Raw genomic sequence first — 14,070 nt, forward strand, 5'->3', positions numbered from 1 at the left:
GAAAGTTACCATCGTGTCAACCGTTGGGCGCCATCCTTTGAAGCTCTCAAGGAGCGAAGGACGAGGTGCGGGAAGGCTTGCAAAAAAGGGCGGGAGGAGGAGGGGCTGGCCGCAGAAGCAACTCCTTGTTGAATGTGCAAATGAGCTTGTCCTGGTTTGGCTGCTACCTTCCGCACTGGTGGCATATAGCCCAGCCCTGTTCCTCGCTCCAAATTGAATATTTTAATGCAAATTTAATGGAGGTTTTTGTTTTCTGCCCGGCATCCCATTTAATTTTGTCTCAAGTTGTACTTTCAGTTGCTTTGTTGCTGCTCTATGGCAATGGCTCCCCGGGGGCTCCTTCCGGCTCACATCCTCACATTCCGGCCGGAGTGTTGGGGGATATGCATGTAGTTTTTGCGTGTCGGTAGTTTGCCTGCATCTTGAGCAGGAAATTTGCAAGATAATTGCTTCAACAGTTCGGGTAGGGTATATTTAAATTCGCTCTGGGAGGCGAACTTATCTAAAAACTATGTGGTTCCCTGTGGGAAATGGTCAAGTTTTTTTATCTAGGGATCCCAAAAACTGCCTTAAACGTACGAAACTTACAGTTTGTTTAGGACTCGTTCAAATAGTTCTTCATCCTTGGTATTTATACTTCTAAGTTTGTAGGTATATTTACCATTAGGCATTTGAAATTCTTCACTTGATTGACTTTCACTGAATTTGCAGAATACTGATGACCTAACTAAGCTTAAATGGCATTTGTAGTTCCTACGCTTTGCCTTTGAATATCACTCATTTAAGACAGTTTCCCGATGAAAAAGTGTCATTAGTGCTGCACTTCTTTCTTTCCTTTCGACCCCTGACCTTTTGTTTCGTCTTACTGTGCACTCAGTGAAGCAGTTAACAGTTATCGCTTGTCCGTCGTACATCTCCATCTTCCGCCTAACTATTCATCATTGTGCTTGGCAGTGCAATAGGATATTGGGTTCACCTGCAAGGGCCGTTTGAAAAAAGGGAAAGCCATCCGACCATTAACAGGCTAGGCCAAAGCCAAACAAACACGGTCAACAGAGTGAGAGAAGAGGGGCAGTGATAGTAACTGAATTGTCACATGAAACGATTTTAATTGCATTTTTGTAGCCCGTTTTTCTTCCTTTGCTTTTTCATTCTGCACTTGGCATCAACGGTTGGCAAACAACAATAAACAAACAGGCAGGCAAACGAGAGATAAACAAACAGAGCGCCAATGATACGGCTAAAAAATGATGGTACTCCACCAACGATTCTTGCCTCTGTAGGTCGGGTAGTAAATTTAATAGCCTCTGGGCCTGACATTTGGATCGTTTGATTTATGTCATTTTAAGAAAGAAATACTGGCCAAGTTTGCCGAGTCCCTTGCTAGCTTTAAGGTGAAATTCCTTTAATACGTGATGCAATGAAATCCTCATTAGGGCAGGTGAAATTTTGGGTGGTATTGTGTAAATCACGCATACGCCACGTTGTGCGTGTAACAGCATGTTTGCGTTAGACGTGCGATGTTGTCTTATTTCTAGCTAAATATATAACTCTGATTTGAAAATAATTACCCAATGACATGATGATGTTATAAAACATCGTACACATATTTCACCTTATTATTTTAAGAGAGTATTTAGAATATACAAATCTTTTAAAGCGTATGCCATGTGTTTTTCATCTCTATATTTTACTACAGAAAATTTCATATCTACTGCTTAATTCAGACAGCACTGCTTTAAATTGTCCCCAACTCCGTAATTGCCCACTACTGTCGACTGTCGGTGTGAATTATGTGTACATTTGAAATTGTTTGCCATAATTTAACGCATTCTAAGCCTGCTAATAAGCCAGGTTAGTCCAGGCATTCAGCGACTTACCCACACAAATGGCAACAGATTGCAAGACCCAAAAACCGAACGTCATTATACCGTATTTTAATCATTAAGCTCTGCAAATTGATTTAGCAAAATGTGCGGGCTAGTTTGTTCAGTTTGTTGGTGGCGGTGGGTCCTCTGCATCGCACTTCATCGCGGCTCCAACAACTCATAGTCGGTCTGCTTGTTTGCGGTTCTTGTTAGTTGTTGTCGACACTCTCGCAAGCCCAAACCTCTCTTTAAACCTGCGCCAAAAAGTTTGCCCGTTGAAAGTTCTTTGGGACAAATTGTTGTTCGCATCGCTATAGACGTCGCTGAAAAACAGTGAGAAAAATAATCCCTATTTTTGTTTCGAAAAAGAAGTCTTCCTAAATTTCTAGTTTAAATTTGGACGATTTACTTGTAAATACTTTCATGGGTATCTAAAATTCCAATTCGTATAATCTTCCGATTATATATGGTTTTTTCTTAGTGCAGCTTCGGGTTTTGTTTCAGTTTTAGCGTTAGTTGGTTGAAGTGCTTGCAACCGCAAAAAGGTAACCGAATGAAACGTCGCTAATGACTGGATAAATATTTGTGCTTCCATGTTTGGATTGCTTCTTTAAAACGTGACAAGCGCGATTTGGACAACATAACGAAAAGTTTTGCCAACTTTCAAGTTATAATTAAATGAAAATGGGTTTAGATAATTGTGATTTGATTACTGTGGTGGAAAGTTGAGAAGTGGCAAAATGTTGTGAAAAATTAAGTGACACCAGTTGTAGAAAACGTGCTTGTACAATTTACTCTTTAAGCTTTCTAGAGAACTACATAGAATACTATACCAAATCAACATTTTAACGGGCACCCGTATTATCAGCAAGGGTTCCGCTTGCCCTCCCGAATCCCTTCCCATCCAATTAGTGCAGTCTGCTCCTTTTTATGCATGTTAATTCTCTTTACACGCTTTTCTTCAGTGAAATTCTTTGGAATTTTAGCCACCTTTCAATTTCTTGAGCCAACAATGAAAATATGCCCTAAAGTATTTCGTGTCGAGCGGAAAGTTTCCGCATTTAAAATTAAGCTAACAAGCTGAAATCGTTTCTCGCACCCCAAATGCCAGCCTCAGTCAGTCTGAGGGACATTCTTGGCTAATGCCAATTATGGTAACAATATCGGAGGGAAACAGGCTCAAAGTGGGCCCGAGGAAATGCCCAAATTGGTGGAAAAATGGCAAGTGACCATTAAAGGGGGACTGGGGCTATCTATTAACGAGCACATGGATGCTACTACCATGTTCATGCCTTTTTAGATTGAGTAACTTCTCAAGCAGAGCTCACTATTTGTATGCCTTATCGGGGGAATCCTGGGGAAGAAGAATCACTTGACTTGTCGCAGTTGTCCTTGTCGCTTTTAGAGACCCTATTTTATGAGGCGTGGGGGTGGATGGCGGTTGGCCGGAGAGGGGGTGCCAAAAAACTTGAACGCCTGTTGACACACACGCGAAAAACTTGAGCGGCAGGGGCGAGTGAGTGGGGTAAATACTTTGGTTTGTGGCTGCCGCTTGTAGCCGCCAAAAACATTTTGCTAACGATTTATGTCCGTTGCATGCTGACTTTCTCAACCCCTCGCCGCTCCCGCATCTTTCGCCTGCAGACAAATTTCTGCTAGTTTTTCAGTCGAGTTGGGTTGCTCCTGGTGCATCGGTGCTTAATGGCGCATTGCCATCATATTGGGTTTCAGGACAGCCGCAAACGGAGGGCTCAGGCAGGGATAGTCGATGGCGGCAATAGCTCGAAGCAATTAGTTTAGTTTTACGTTGAAGATTTGCCATCGATGCTAAATGGGGCTCTTCGGTGACAGCTTCCTCCCCAACCACCACACTCCTACTGTCCCTTTCCGTTTGGTATTGCACTTTAAGTGGTGGCGATGATGTCAGGGATTAGTTGGTGACTTAAGCAGCCAGGGGATAAGAGAAAACATTGGATTTTGCTGGGGTAAACTCCTGCAGAGCAAAGTACCCTTGTAATGAGAACCACCGAGGGAAACTGCACTTGATTTAATTCATTAACCAAATAAGGAAAAGTTTTGAAAAGCAAATGCGTTTTGAACTTTCCACATTGCACCAGCTTTATGTTTGCATATTGCAGGAAATCGTGATTAAGTTGGATGAATTTTTGCTACTACTTTAAAGAAAATCTAAAAAACATTAAAGTTCTTTAAAATGCAATTCATGGGGATAGGATTTGATATAAAGAGATAAACTGGCTACACAGTTTATATATTTGATTGGAGTCTTCAATTTGTGAAATGTGTAAAAGCCACTCATCAATTATCCCGAACTTTGTACTATTCAACCAGCCAGCAACATTTGCACTTTCAATCCCGCCCCCTTTACATCGAATCCCTTTGGTGGGACAACTTTGAAAAGTTTTAATTAAACCAACTTTAAAGCTTTTAGTGTTCCTGCTGGTCAGCGCTGTCAACATGTGCTAGGACATGCCGGATGGGATGGAGAGGACCATGCTCCATATAAACTTCCCCGCTGTAACTTCCCCACATAAGCCCCCAAGCCCTCCACATGGGCTATATTAAATCTGAGCTGTTTTACAACAATTTTGCCATTAACACATTTGGCCAACAGTGTCACCAGACACTGAGCTTTAAGCTTTTCTGGAAAAACAAAAATTGCAAACAACCCGCAGGTTGTCGAGAGGAGCAACTTTTCCTCGAAGCGGCAAAAGCAGATTGGGTTAAAGCCTAAAATCCTTTAGCAACCTGACAGCTGTAGAAAAGCGAGGTTGGTCCTTTGGCGGAAAGAAGAGGGAAATGGAGAGCGGGTAGTTGGCTGGGTGAAAGATGCAAACAAGCCGTGTGAAGGGGTCCATAGACAATGGACCGAGGACTCTGGACCTGTGTCAAAGTTGCCCATCGAAGCGACAAAAAATGATGTATCAAACTGGACAGGAAAAAGGCAGCTGAGGGGGGCGCGTTGGGACTGCCCAGTTCGTCCTTTTTGTATTTAAAGTTACACCTACAGAAGCGTCAGCTGTGCTTCGGTGTCATCCTCATCCTAGGGCTGTCATGTTGCGTCTTTAGACGGTTCAGTGGGTTTAGCGCAGGTCCTGCTCCTCCTCGTTATCCTTTTTCGTTTGTGATGTGGCCTATATCGAAAAACTCATCCAGTTGTTGCCGTTTTCTGCGGCTTTTTATTTGTGTGATTTTATTAGATTTTCATCATGCACTGATAATTTTTTTTATTTGTTGGTAGGTTCTATTTTTTTTAAATACAGATCTTCTTACGCTTAACATTCTGTTATAAAGTTGGAGTGCTATTTCTTTTCTCGCATGCGATTTTGGATGCCTGTTAATGCTAACAACGTCTGTAAGGGTTTGTGTCCTGGCTCAAAGATGACTGTTAGTTATCTTATACTGTTATGCTAGCTGCTATATAACATAGATGTTACTTGTTCTTAGTATTAAACAAGATGTGTAACTAAATATTAAATTACAAATTTTATAAAAAATTTTGTAAACTTTCAAATAATATAGCCCATTAACCGTTTGCTTGATTAAACCAGAAACTTGAATGCCCATTTCCCTGAATGGCTTCTTGGTTAATCTCTTTCGCCTCCCTGCCTTTATTTAAGTATCTAAACTTTTGCCCTTTATCTCACCTATTATCTCCATCACTGTCCGAATCCACCCCCCAAAAGGGCTCTCTTTAATGCCGGCCCAAGTGCAAACACCAAAAACTAATTGTCTAAGGACACGCAAAATGCTTCTTGGTTTTTCGCCCCCGCATTTTCCGCTCTCAATGTGTTTTCATAGCACGCCCTTGTGCCAGGGATATTTATGGAATACGAAAGGAGCCAAACATCTTTAGCTGGGTAAACCTAATGGAATAAAAGTTTCATAAATTACAACACGTAAGCCGGTCCAAACTGACGAAAATGCGTGGAAGCGAGGGATTTTAGTGGGCAGTGCAGTCTCAGCTGTTCGGTTTTCATTTGCATTATGAAGTTTTTAGCTAAGAGGGCGCGCCCTTTTTATGCCCTGCTCGATTTCCGTATTTTCCCCCACGCTTTGCGGTTGTAAACAAACGCTTTCCACCCTGTAAAAGTCAACAGAGTTTATGGCAGCCTTGTAGGCGGCACTGTTAGCCTGCATAACTTGCTCCCAAAATTTCTCTCTATCGATTTGTTATGCATGCTCTGCGCAATCGCCACTCGAATTTGGCTGCAAACTGGGACCGGGAAATGTTTTTTGGGGATATAGGGTGCCGAACTGCGGCTCACAGCGCCCAAAAGTCACCCTATCACCGCTCATCTCATCAAATTAGCACGCCGAAACGAGAGACAGCCTTTGCAGCTTTTTATAGCAAGGGCTCTCTCCTCACAAATACCCCCAAAGTGGCGCTCTCTCACGCTCTCTCGTACAATTTCATCTTTGCAGGGGTGGTATGTGGATAAATTTTAGCCGCCATGGATCCCAGTGCTCTACAAAACATGGATCGGGACGCATTAAAGAAGCAAATCGAGAATATGAAATATCAGGCCTCCATGGAGCGCTGGCCGTTATCTAAATCCATAGCAGAGTGAGTAAAAATAATGCAAAGAATATTAACAAAATATTTTAAACATCAAGTTGTGAAAGTTGTAGAAAAGTCGCAAAGTGCAATTATTAAATGGAATTCAGATCAGAAACTGTTCTATTTTCAGTGTCTGTGCTTGTAATTGTGAAAGTGTTGGTATGTGCTTGGTTTGACCTACGACCCCATTAGGCATTTGCATCTCGTCTAGACTGGAACCCAGTGCAAATCTGAGTTTTCCCAGATTCGTCAAGTGACTGTCCGCAAAGTATTCTCACACGTGTGCTAAAAGCCAACACCTGAGTTGGACAAGAATTTTTGCCGCTTGCTTGCTAAATATTTACACAAATATAAAGCCGTCGTGTTGTTGTCGTTGGCTCACAGCTTTTTCGAATGACAACGACTGCTACGTCTCAGACTCCCTTCTTTCGCTGTGTGAGTGCGTGTGGGTGTGCGATCCATCCATGTGTGTGTGCATGTCCTTGTGTAGACATTGGCTAGACATGAGCGGAGCCAACCCTCCTCCGATCCCCCTACACGGACTAGAGGAAAAACGTCAAGTAAAATTCTTACTTTGCTACAAGAAATTACTCAGGAAACGGATTGCAAACGGGTTTTGCCAAGGTGCGAAGGATTTAAATGATCGCCGTCGGTAAATTACTTTTGCTGGATGACAAATTCCTTCCTTCTGATGGCTTTCCTGCCATTGAATTTCTTTTAATTAGCAATTCAGTGGAACGAAGAAGGCTCACTATAAGGAGCAAGAAGCTTTGCTCAGGAGTATATATAGAATTCGTTTTTTCTTTCTATGAATAGAATTTCTGTCATTTGAGTTGTCCTAGCCAATTTTCGTTAGTTGATTAGATGAAATCAGTAGAACAAATTACACCGCACATCTCATTTTAGTTTTTAAAAGAGGGTGTAGCTGATGATAGTGGTAAAAAAACAAAAAATATTAGTGAATCATGTGAGTCGGAGACTATGAATCGTTTACCATTGAAACATACCATCATATACGATAATTAAATATGTTAAAATTAAATAGAAAAAAGATGGTATATGTCCGATGAGTCATATGATTTGAAAATTCAATGTTTTTGAAGTACAACAATAGTGAGATTTCGTTCTTAGAGAATACCTATCATTAAATTTCATAAATTTAAATACTGCTTAACATTTAATAAGTAATACATGTTGTACTAAAAATGATTACTAAAAAGTTATAGAAAGAATATTTCTGAAATTTTCTAGCCGAAATGTTAATTAAGAAATCAAGATAAATTGCATTTTGTTTTCCATTCAAACGCATCAGTTTCACTAAAATATTTGTGTTTTCTAGGTCTTTTTTCGTTTTGCTTATTTATGTGGTCCATGGTATTGCAAATAAATTTTGCAGCTATCTTTGCGGAAGCCGTATATTTTATTTTAAACTTTTATAGGCGGGAACGAAGCCTGCATCATAAATCACAATTAACACTGCTGCTTTCTAATGGCCGGCTTTTAATTTAGCTCTGGGCCCGAAGGCAAATATCCACCCACGTTTAGCCCCACGGATTGCGTTTCTAATGTCATCTTTTAAATAAACACCCAACCGAGGACCGAGCGGACGTCCTCTGATTTAGTTAAACATTTAGTCAGCAGCTAATTATGAATAATTAATTGGCACACAGTGAGTCTGCGCCCTCCGCTCCACCGTTCTTACTCATCCGGCTTGGTGGCTCAACTCCGACTTAATGTGGCCCAAGCTGGCTCCAAGTGTGTGCGTTGCTGGTAGTCGCCAGCGGCTTTCATAAATAATTTAACACCCGACTTTAGACTCGCTTACCGCCCCCTTCAGGCGATGTTCGGCCACGCCCACATACGCCTACCGCCAAAGCCCCTCGGATTTGCCAATTTACAGTTGAGATTCTGTTTCTGTTTACTAATTTGCAACGCGTCGAGATGGGGCTCTTTTCAATTAGGCGAATCTGCTCACGCTTCGCATTGCTCTCAGCTTATTTGGCTGCATAATTCCCTCTTTTTTGCCAGATTCAGTTTTCAGTTTGCTACTGAGTCACGTTGCCACTTAGTTTAGAGGTGTTAATTACAGAAACGTACAAATCTAGAATCTACCAGGGATGGGTGTAAAGTGTAATTAAGCGTAATGCTATTAAATGTGGCCACATATGTGCTAGATACCGCAAAGATTATTTTTCGCAACAAAATATTATAAAATTTACGCGTTTGAAAGTAACGAGATATTCAAAATGAAAATTTGTGTTGAGTACGAACGTGTTGCATTCTACAAACTTTGTTTAAAGACTTGTGTAATATACAAAGAGACTAGCAAGTAAAATACGGAATCATATTTGGTGGCTTAGAACCATTTTAATTTAATTTTCAAGCCACAATTTGATGGAATAATCGCCGGAGCAAACTGCCAATTACAAAATAGTTTCAATTATAAAATGTCAAAACCGCAAACTCTGTTATTGTTTCGTTTGATATTCTAAAAATAAAGTGACGCCAGTTTGTCGCAGAAAAGTTGATAAACGAAATGTGAGAGACAACCAATATCAATGCTGAAGTGGCCAAATTTGCAAATTTGTTTTATCTGGTATTTCATGTTTTTTGTTTATTCATCGCACTCCATTTCACAAAACAGCAAACATTTGCCACTTAATCAGCTCACAAAGGGGGCAAAATTAGACGGTCATCCGTCATTGACATATGTCAAACTTTGCAAAATCAAAGTCAATTAAATTTTGAGAGCGGTATCGAGCGTTCCTGATTGATGGTCGCAATTGCACAAGACTGACCACAAAGTGGAAGCCAAAGGATGGGGGATAGTAGGTGGCTGATTGGTTGGGTGGACGAAGAATGTACTCGTTAAGTGCAGCAAACACCGCACATTACGCCGATTTGTTGCAGGCAACGTAGCAACGAAATGGAACCCGAAACCGGCACACACACACACACACTCTCACCAACTTATGTGGAGTCCTGCAACCCATGATTGATGGACGAGCATGGGTTTGTGTTAGAACCACAGAAACCACCGTGCGTGACAAGCTTCTGCCCGCAATTTCCCCTCATTCCGTTCCTGCCGCTCCACCCGTTTCCGTTCCGTTCTGTTTCGTTTTCGTCCTGTCGGCCGTTCGGGTGTCGTAGACAAAATGTTGCATACCTCCAGGCGCATACATTTCACCTTAATGTTTGGTCAGGACGCATGTACGCTGGTATCGTGGGGCGGTTGCCTTGGGTGCCTCCGGCGCCTTTCAGCAAAACTTTGCCATGGATCGCAGGTGTCCAGCGGAGAAACTTTTACTTTACATCGCCTGAAATGAATTTCAGTTCACTTCACTCGGAAACTTCTTCCGCTGCTGCATATAATTCTTGGCGCTTCGCAATTTATTTGTGGCTGCTGGTGCTTTTTTCCTCGCTCATGCAATGTGTGGCGTATAAATAATGCAGAATGAGACACTGGGCTACAAAATATGGGAAACGCTTTGGAGCGCATTTCAAGCGGAAAATTATGTTACTTTTGTGGCTGTTTGGGTTTGGGGCTTCTTGTTCGGAATGTTCCGTATATATCTTTATGGCATTTCATATTTTACTGCCTCTCACTGGCGGTTTATGGCCGCCCGCCACGCCCCCTTTTTCTTGAGGTTTATTATGCGCTGTAAATTTTTCCCGCGGCAGCGAATGCATTTTGCTCCCTCTAATCTTTGTTGCATTTGGGCTTCGGTATCGCGAGGAAAGTACTTTGCAAACATAAAACACAATAACTCCATATACCCGTCGTTCTTTATTCTCAATTAAATCAGTAGATTTATATCCATTTACTTACGTCGCGTACATACAAATATGGGCAATCAATTGGGAAAGTGCCCGTAAATCAACAAAAATATTCATATTTTTCTTGTATTTTTTTAGGGCTTTCGATTTGTAATTTTCGATACAAAGCACCATAAATTGTTTGCTGTCAATAATTGGGGCTGCTGATGTCCCAAGATATTAGTAGAAATTACTTGTAAATTGATTACTTTTGAATATTTCGAATTTCTTTAATACAACAAAAAACTAAGATAGAATTCGAATTTCTTTGATACTACAAAAGCTTATATTGCTACAAAAAATAAAACCTATTTTCTTGCGTTTCCTTTAACCCAATGAGGATACCCAAAATAATGCAGTATCATCGCAGCTAAAGTGATGAAAAGTTTGCCGAATCATTGGATTTTCCAGCTCGCAACGATCTGTTTTCTTCCAGTTCTTGTTAATTCTGCATTGATGGCGCACAACTTTTCAGCTTTTTGGCTGGCTGCCCCGCCAACTGGCTTTCTTGAAAAATGTCTGACAAGAATGAAAGCTGCGACAAAAGGAGCACAAACTTTGATTAAGCCAGCGAAATGAAGCTGAGTTGAACGTGGTACAGCGGGTACAAATGGAAAATCCTCTCTGGCATTTTTCCCCAATGCCCCATTACGCGCGTAAAACACTCATGCAGGCATTAGATGCGATTTCCAAAATGGCAGTTGGGAACACGGACGAGTTTCCATCGAGCGGAAAACGGCTAAGAAATGTTTTGGGATTTCCAACTGGCCAGGGAAATGTCGGAATTGCTATTCGTACGTTTAAACTCTAAAATGGCTGCGTACGCAAATTAATTGCCAGTTCGTACGCATAATGAAAACAGCAGGATGTAAGTGTGGAAACTGCTGCTTTCGGTTGTGGTTTTGGCCACCTCTGGCTTGTGGCTTAACCTTTGTTTGTTTGTGTTGCCGGCACGCCCACATGGCCACCACCGCCCTCCGGTGGACCACTGAATTGGATTAGCGGCTTATTCAATTTCATTTAAATGCAAAACATTTCGAACAAAAGGTTTTCGGTCAGTGGGAGAAACTTTGAAAGTAAAAGTTTAATCAATTTGTGGTTCTTTTTTTTTTAGGATTCCTTGTGAAAAATGACAGAGCATTCCTTTGCATATTTATTATTTCTGAAGGGCTGAAATATTTTAAATACAATTTGTATTGCAAAATATATCACTAAAAAAGCTTGAAAAAAATATTTCCGATGTCTTAAATAATTCTGTTTATGCCGTGAAAATTTTATATTTTGTTCTAGCTCAACATTAAATTTGGCGAAAGAAAACAGTTTTTGTCTTCGGAATTTTTCGCACATTTTTCAAGTCTCCAGTGCAAACACCACCCCGAAAACCAATTGCCCCACCTCCAAGTGAAAATAAACCGACCTTATATAGAGAACAATAGCAACAACCATCAGCTATGGAGAATAAATTACACCGGCTAGCGGACTGTGTCCTGGAATATGACAAACACCTGCTGATTGCTTTATGACTACGCAGTCTTCCATCCACCTTTCCCCGCCTTTCTTCGCCTTTCTCCAGCGTCTTGGCAGCTATTTATGAGAGCTTTTCGCTCTTATATTATTTTTACTTTGCATACAGCCAAGGAGTTCCTTCTGTTCCTGCTTTTCCGGCTGCCTTTTCTGTTGTTGTTGACACTTTTAATGCTGATTAATGGTTGCGAACGTTGCATGCCACATATAAATGAATTGTAATGTGGCAGTGCCATAATATTGGTTGGGGAAAACCGTCGGAACCGTAGCAGTCCTGAGTTGGCGGCATTCATCTGCCATGAGTTATGATTATTGGGTCTAATTGTATGTTTGTTTTGCGATACAAATAGAAAGTATAGCATTGGGTTAAAAGAGATAACAAGGAATGACCTGCGGCACATTATTACTGAAATGATGGATAAAGGTATTTAGCCATTCATAAAGTAGTTTGTATTCCAATTGAGATTATTTTTAATAATATGCACTTAAGCAATTAGATCCAGATATATGAAGACCGTAAGGTGTATGCACTTTTATAAATTCTTTCGTAGCCAACATCTAAGTCAACTCTATCGGCTTTAGAATGCTTAGTTGCAGCTAAGAATTCTAAGAATGTCTGAGCCTCAAAGGAAATTCTAACGTATATACTATCCAGTGGCACTTTAGTACAGCAACTGCATTATCTGCCGCACGAGTTTCACTCGCCACAAAAAGTCAATTCCGAACGGTATTTTGTGGCAGACACAAGTGCATCAAAGCAGCCACAATGATCAGCCAAAAACATTCAATTAGCTACCCCAAGAAATTCCACAAGTGCTGGTTCTGTGCTCCTCCACCACATTTAAGCAGGAGCAGCAGAAGCCAATTAAGCAGTTGTCTTATGAGAAAACCCTGCCAACGAAGGCCACGCCCTCCAACTACAAGCTGCAATTACCGTCCTCTCTTTGCTCCTTTCGCATTCCCTCGGCATTAGCTACCGTTGATTAGCCCAATGATTGAACAATTGGCCCGAGGGACAAGATGGCTGTAATGTTGGCCATAAAGATGACGACCGCCAGTCCATCAGCATTGTCGTTTGCATTAACGTTCTTTTTGTTTTCCATCGTTCATTGTAGACTTAATATGGTTTTGATTCTCAAAAAGTAAGCACGTTCAGCTTTCCATTAAGTCCCAAATTTGGAGTATTTTACTGCAAGTGTGCAATAAATATAACTTAATGTTGTTATCTATTTTGAAATATTAAAATTAGAAATACTTTTTATGACCAAGCACGACTTAAGCAACCTAAGCCTTTTTCAAGCTTTTATATCCCTGTTGCAATACTTATTCGGAAACATTTGGATCTACCCTCGCGCTCAGCGCCTGGCATTTCAAATATTTATGGCATTATTTGTACAATATTATTGCTTTTCTTGCTGTTTCTGCTTTTGTTGCCGTTGTTCTTGCAGCGACTGTCAGCTTTTTGCTGCTGTTAATAAAAACAGAAATTATGAACACATGTAACGAGGGGAGACGGTGGAGATGATGGGGCTTCTCCTCCGCTCCTGAATTGTCCTGGAAAATGGCAATGCTTTGGCGTTTCCATTTTTTTTATTGCGCGCATTTTCCCCATTGACACATGGGGGGCAAAGTAAAAAACCGACGGCTGCCGTGTGTTCTAGCATCGGCATCCGCACTGGCATCCGCATCCACATCCGCATCCGCATTCGCATCAGCGATGGCAGCACACATTATTGACATAACTACAAACAATTTATGGGCAAACAACGGTTACGTCTCGTTACCCTCAACTGTTGGCTGCCATCGAGGTCGTAATTGAATTTTGCTGCAAGCTGCCGAGCAGCGCCACAATTTCTGACGCCCATTTTCCCGCTCCACGGCGATTGCATTTTTGACAGCCCACAGTTCGCGGCTTAAATAATAAATGAAATGACTTAATACCGTATTAAAGCATTGGCCCCGTGTCCCCGATCCAATGAATCATGCACGTCCTTCTGCAAATCCCACGGCCATCTATGCTAACATTCTATATATAGTGGAAAGGTCGAAATGTTTTCGCTTCTCCGACTGTCTGGGGAATTCTCTTGGCCCGGTTCCTCCAGTTTTTGGCGGAAAACTGCCAGAATACATGATGTGTGGTGGTCGAGATCCTACTGCGAGAATGTTTTCGATGGCCTATGAAGATAGGCAGGCTTTGGAGGTTGAGGGACTTTTTTATTAATCTACAACTCATAGAGGCAACCTAAGCTTCACAAAGTTTGTGCTTAATCAAACTTTAAACTT

The 14,070-nt window shown here is 41.3% G+C and overlaps 1 protein-coding gene across 2 annotated transcripts in view; it reads left to right on the forward strand.

Annotated features, from left to right (window-relative positions):
- LOC123327026 (guanine nucleotide-binding protein subunit gamma-e) overlaps positions 1-14,070 on the forward strand; it is a 35,313-nt gene that overhangs the window by 9,700 nt on the left and 11,543 nt on the right. For both annotated transcript variants that reach the window (XM_016182999.3, XM_039295251.2), the window contains exon 2: positions 6,312-6,453. In XM_016182999.3, the coding sequence (XP_016024293.1) occupies positions 6,341-6,453 (113 nt within the window). In that variant the 5' untranslated portion in view covers positions 6,312-6,340. The remainder of the gene's footprint in view (positions 1-6,311; positions 6,454-14,070) is intronic.

The sequence above is a fragment of the Drosophila simulans genome, chromosome 2L (genome assembly GCF_016746395.2).
Source record: "Drosophila simulans strain w501 chromosome 2L, Prin_Dsim_3.1, whole genome shotgun sequence".
NCBI classification, from domain to species: Eukaryota; Metazoa; Arthropoda; class Insecta; order Diptera; family Drosophilidae; genus Drosophila; species Drosophila simulans.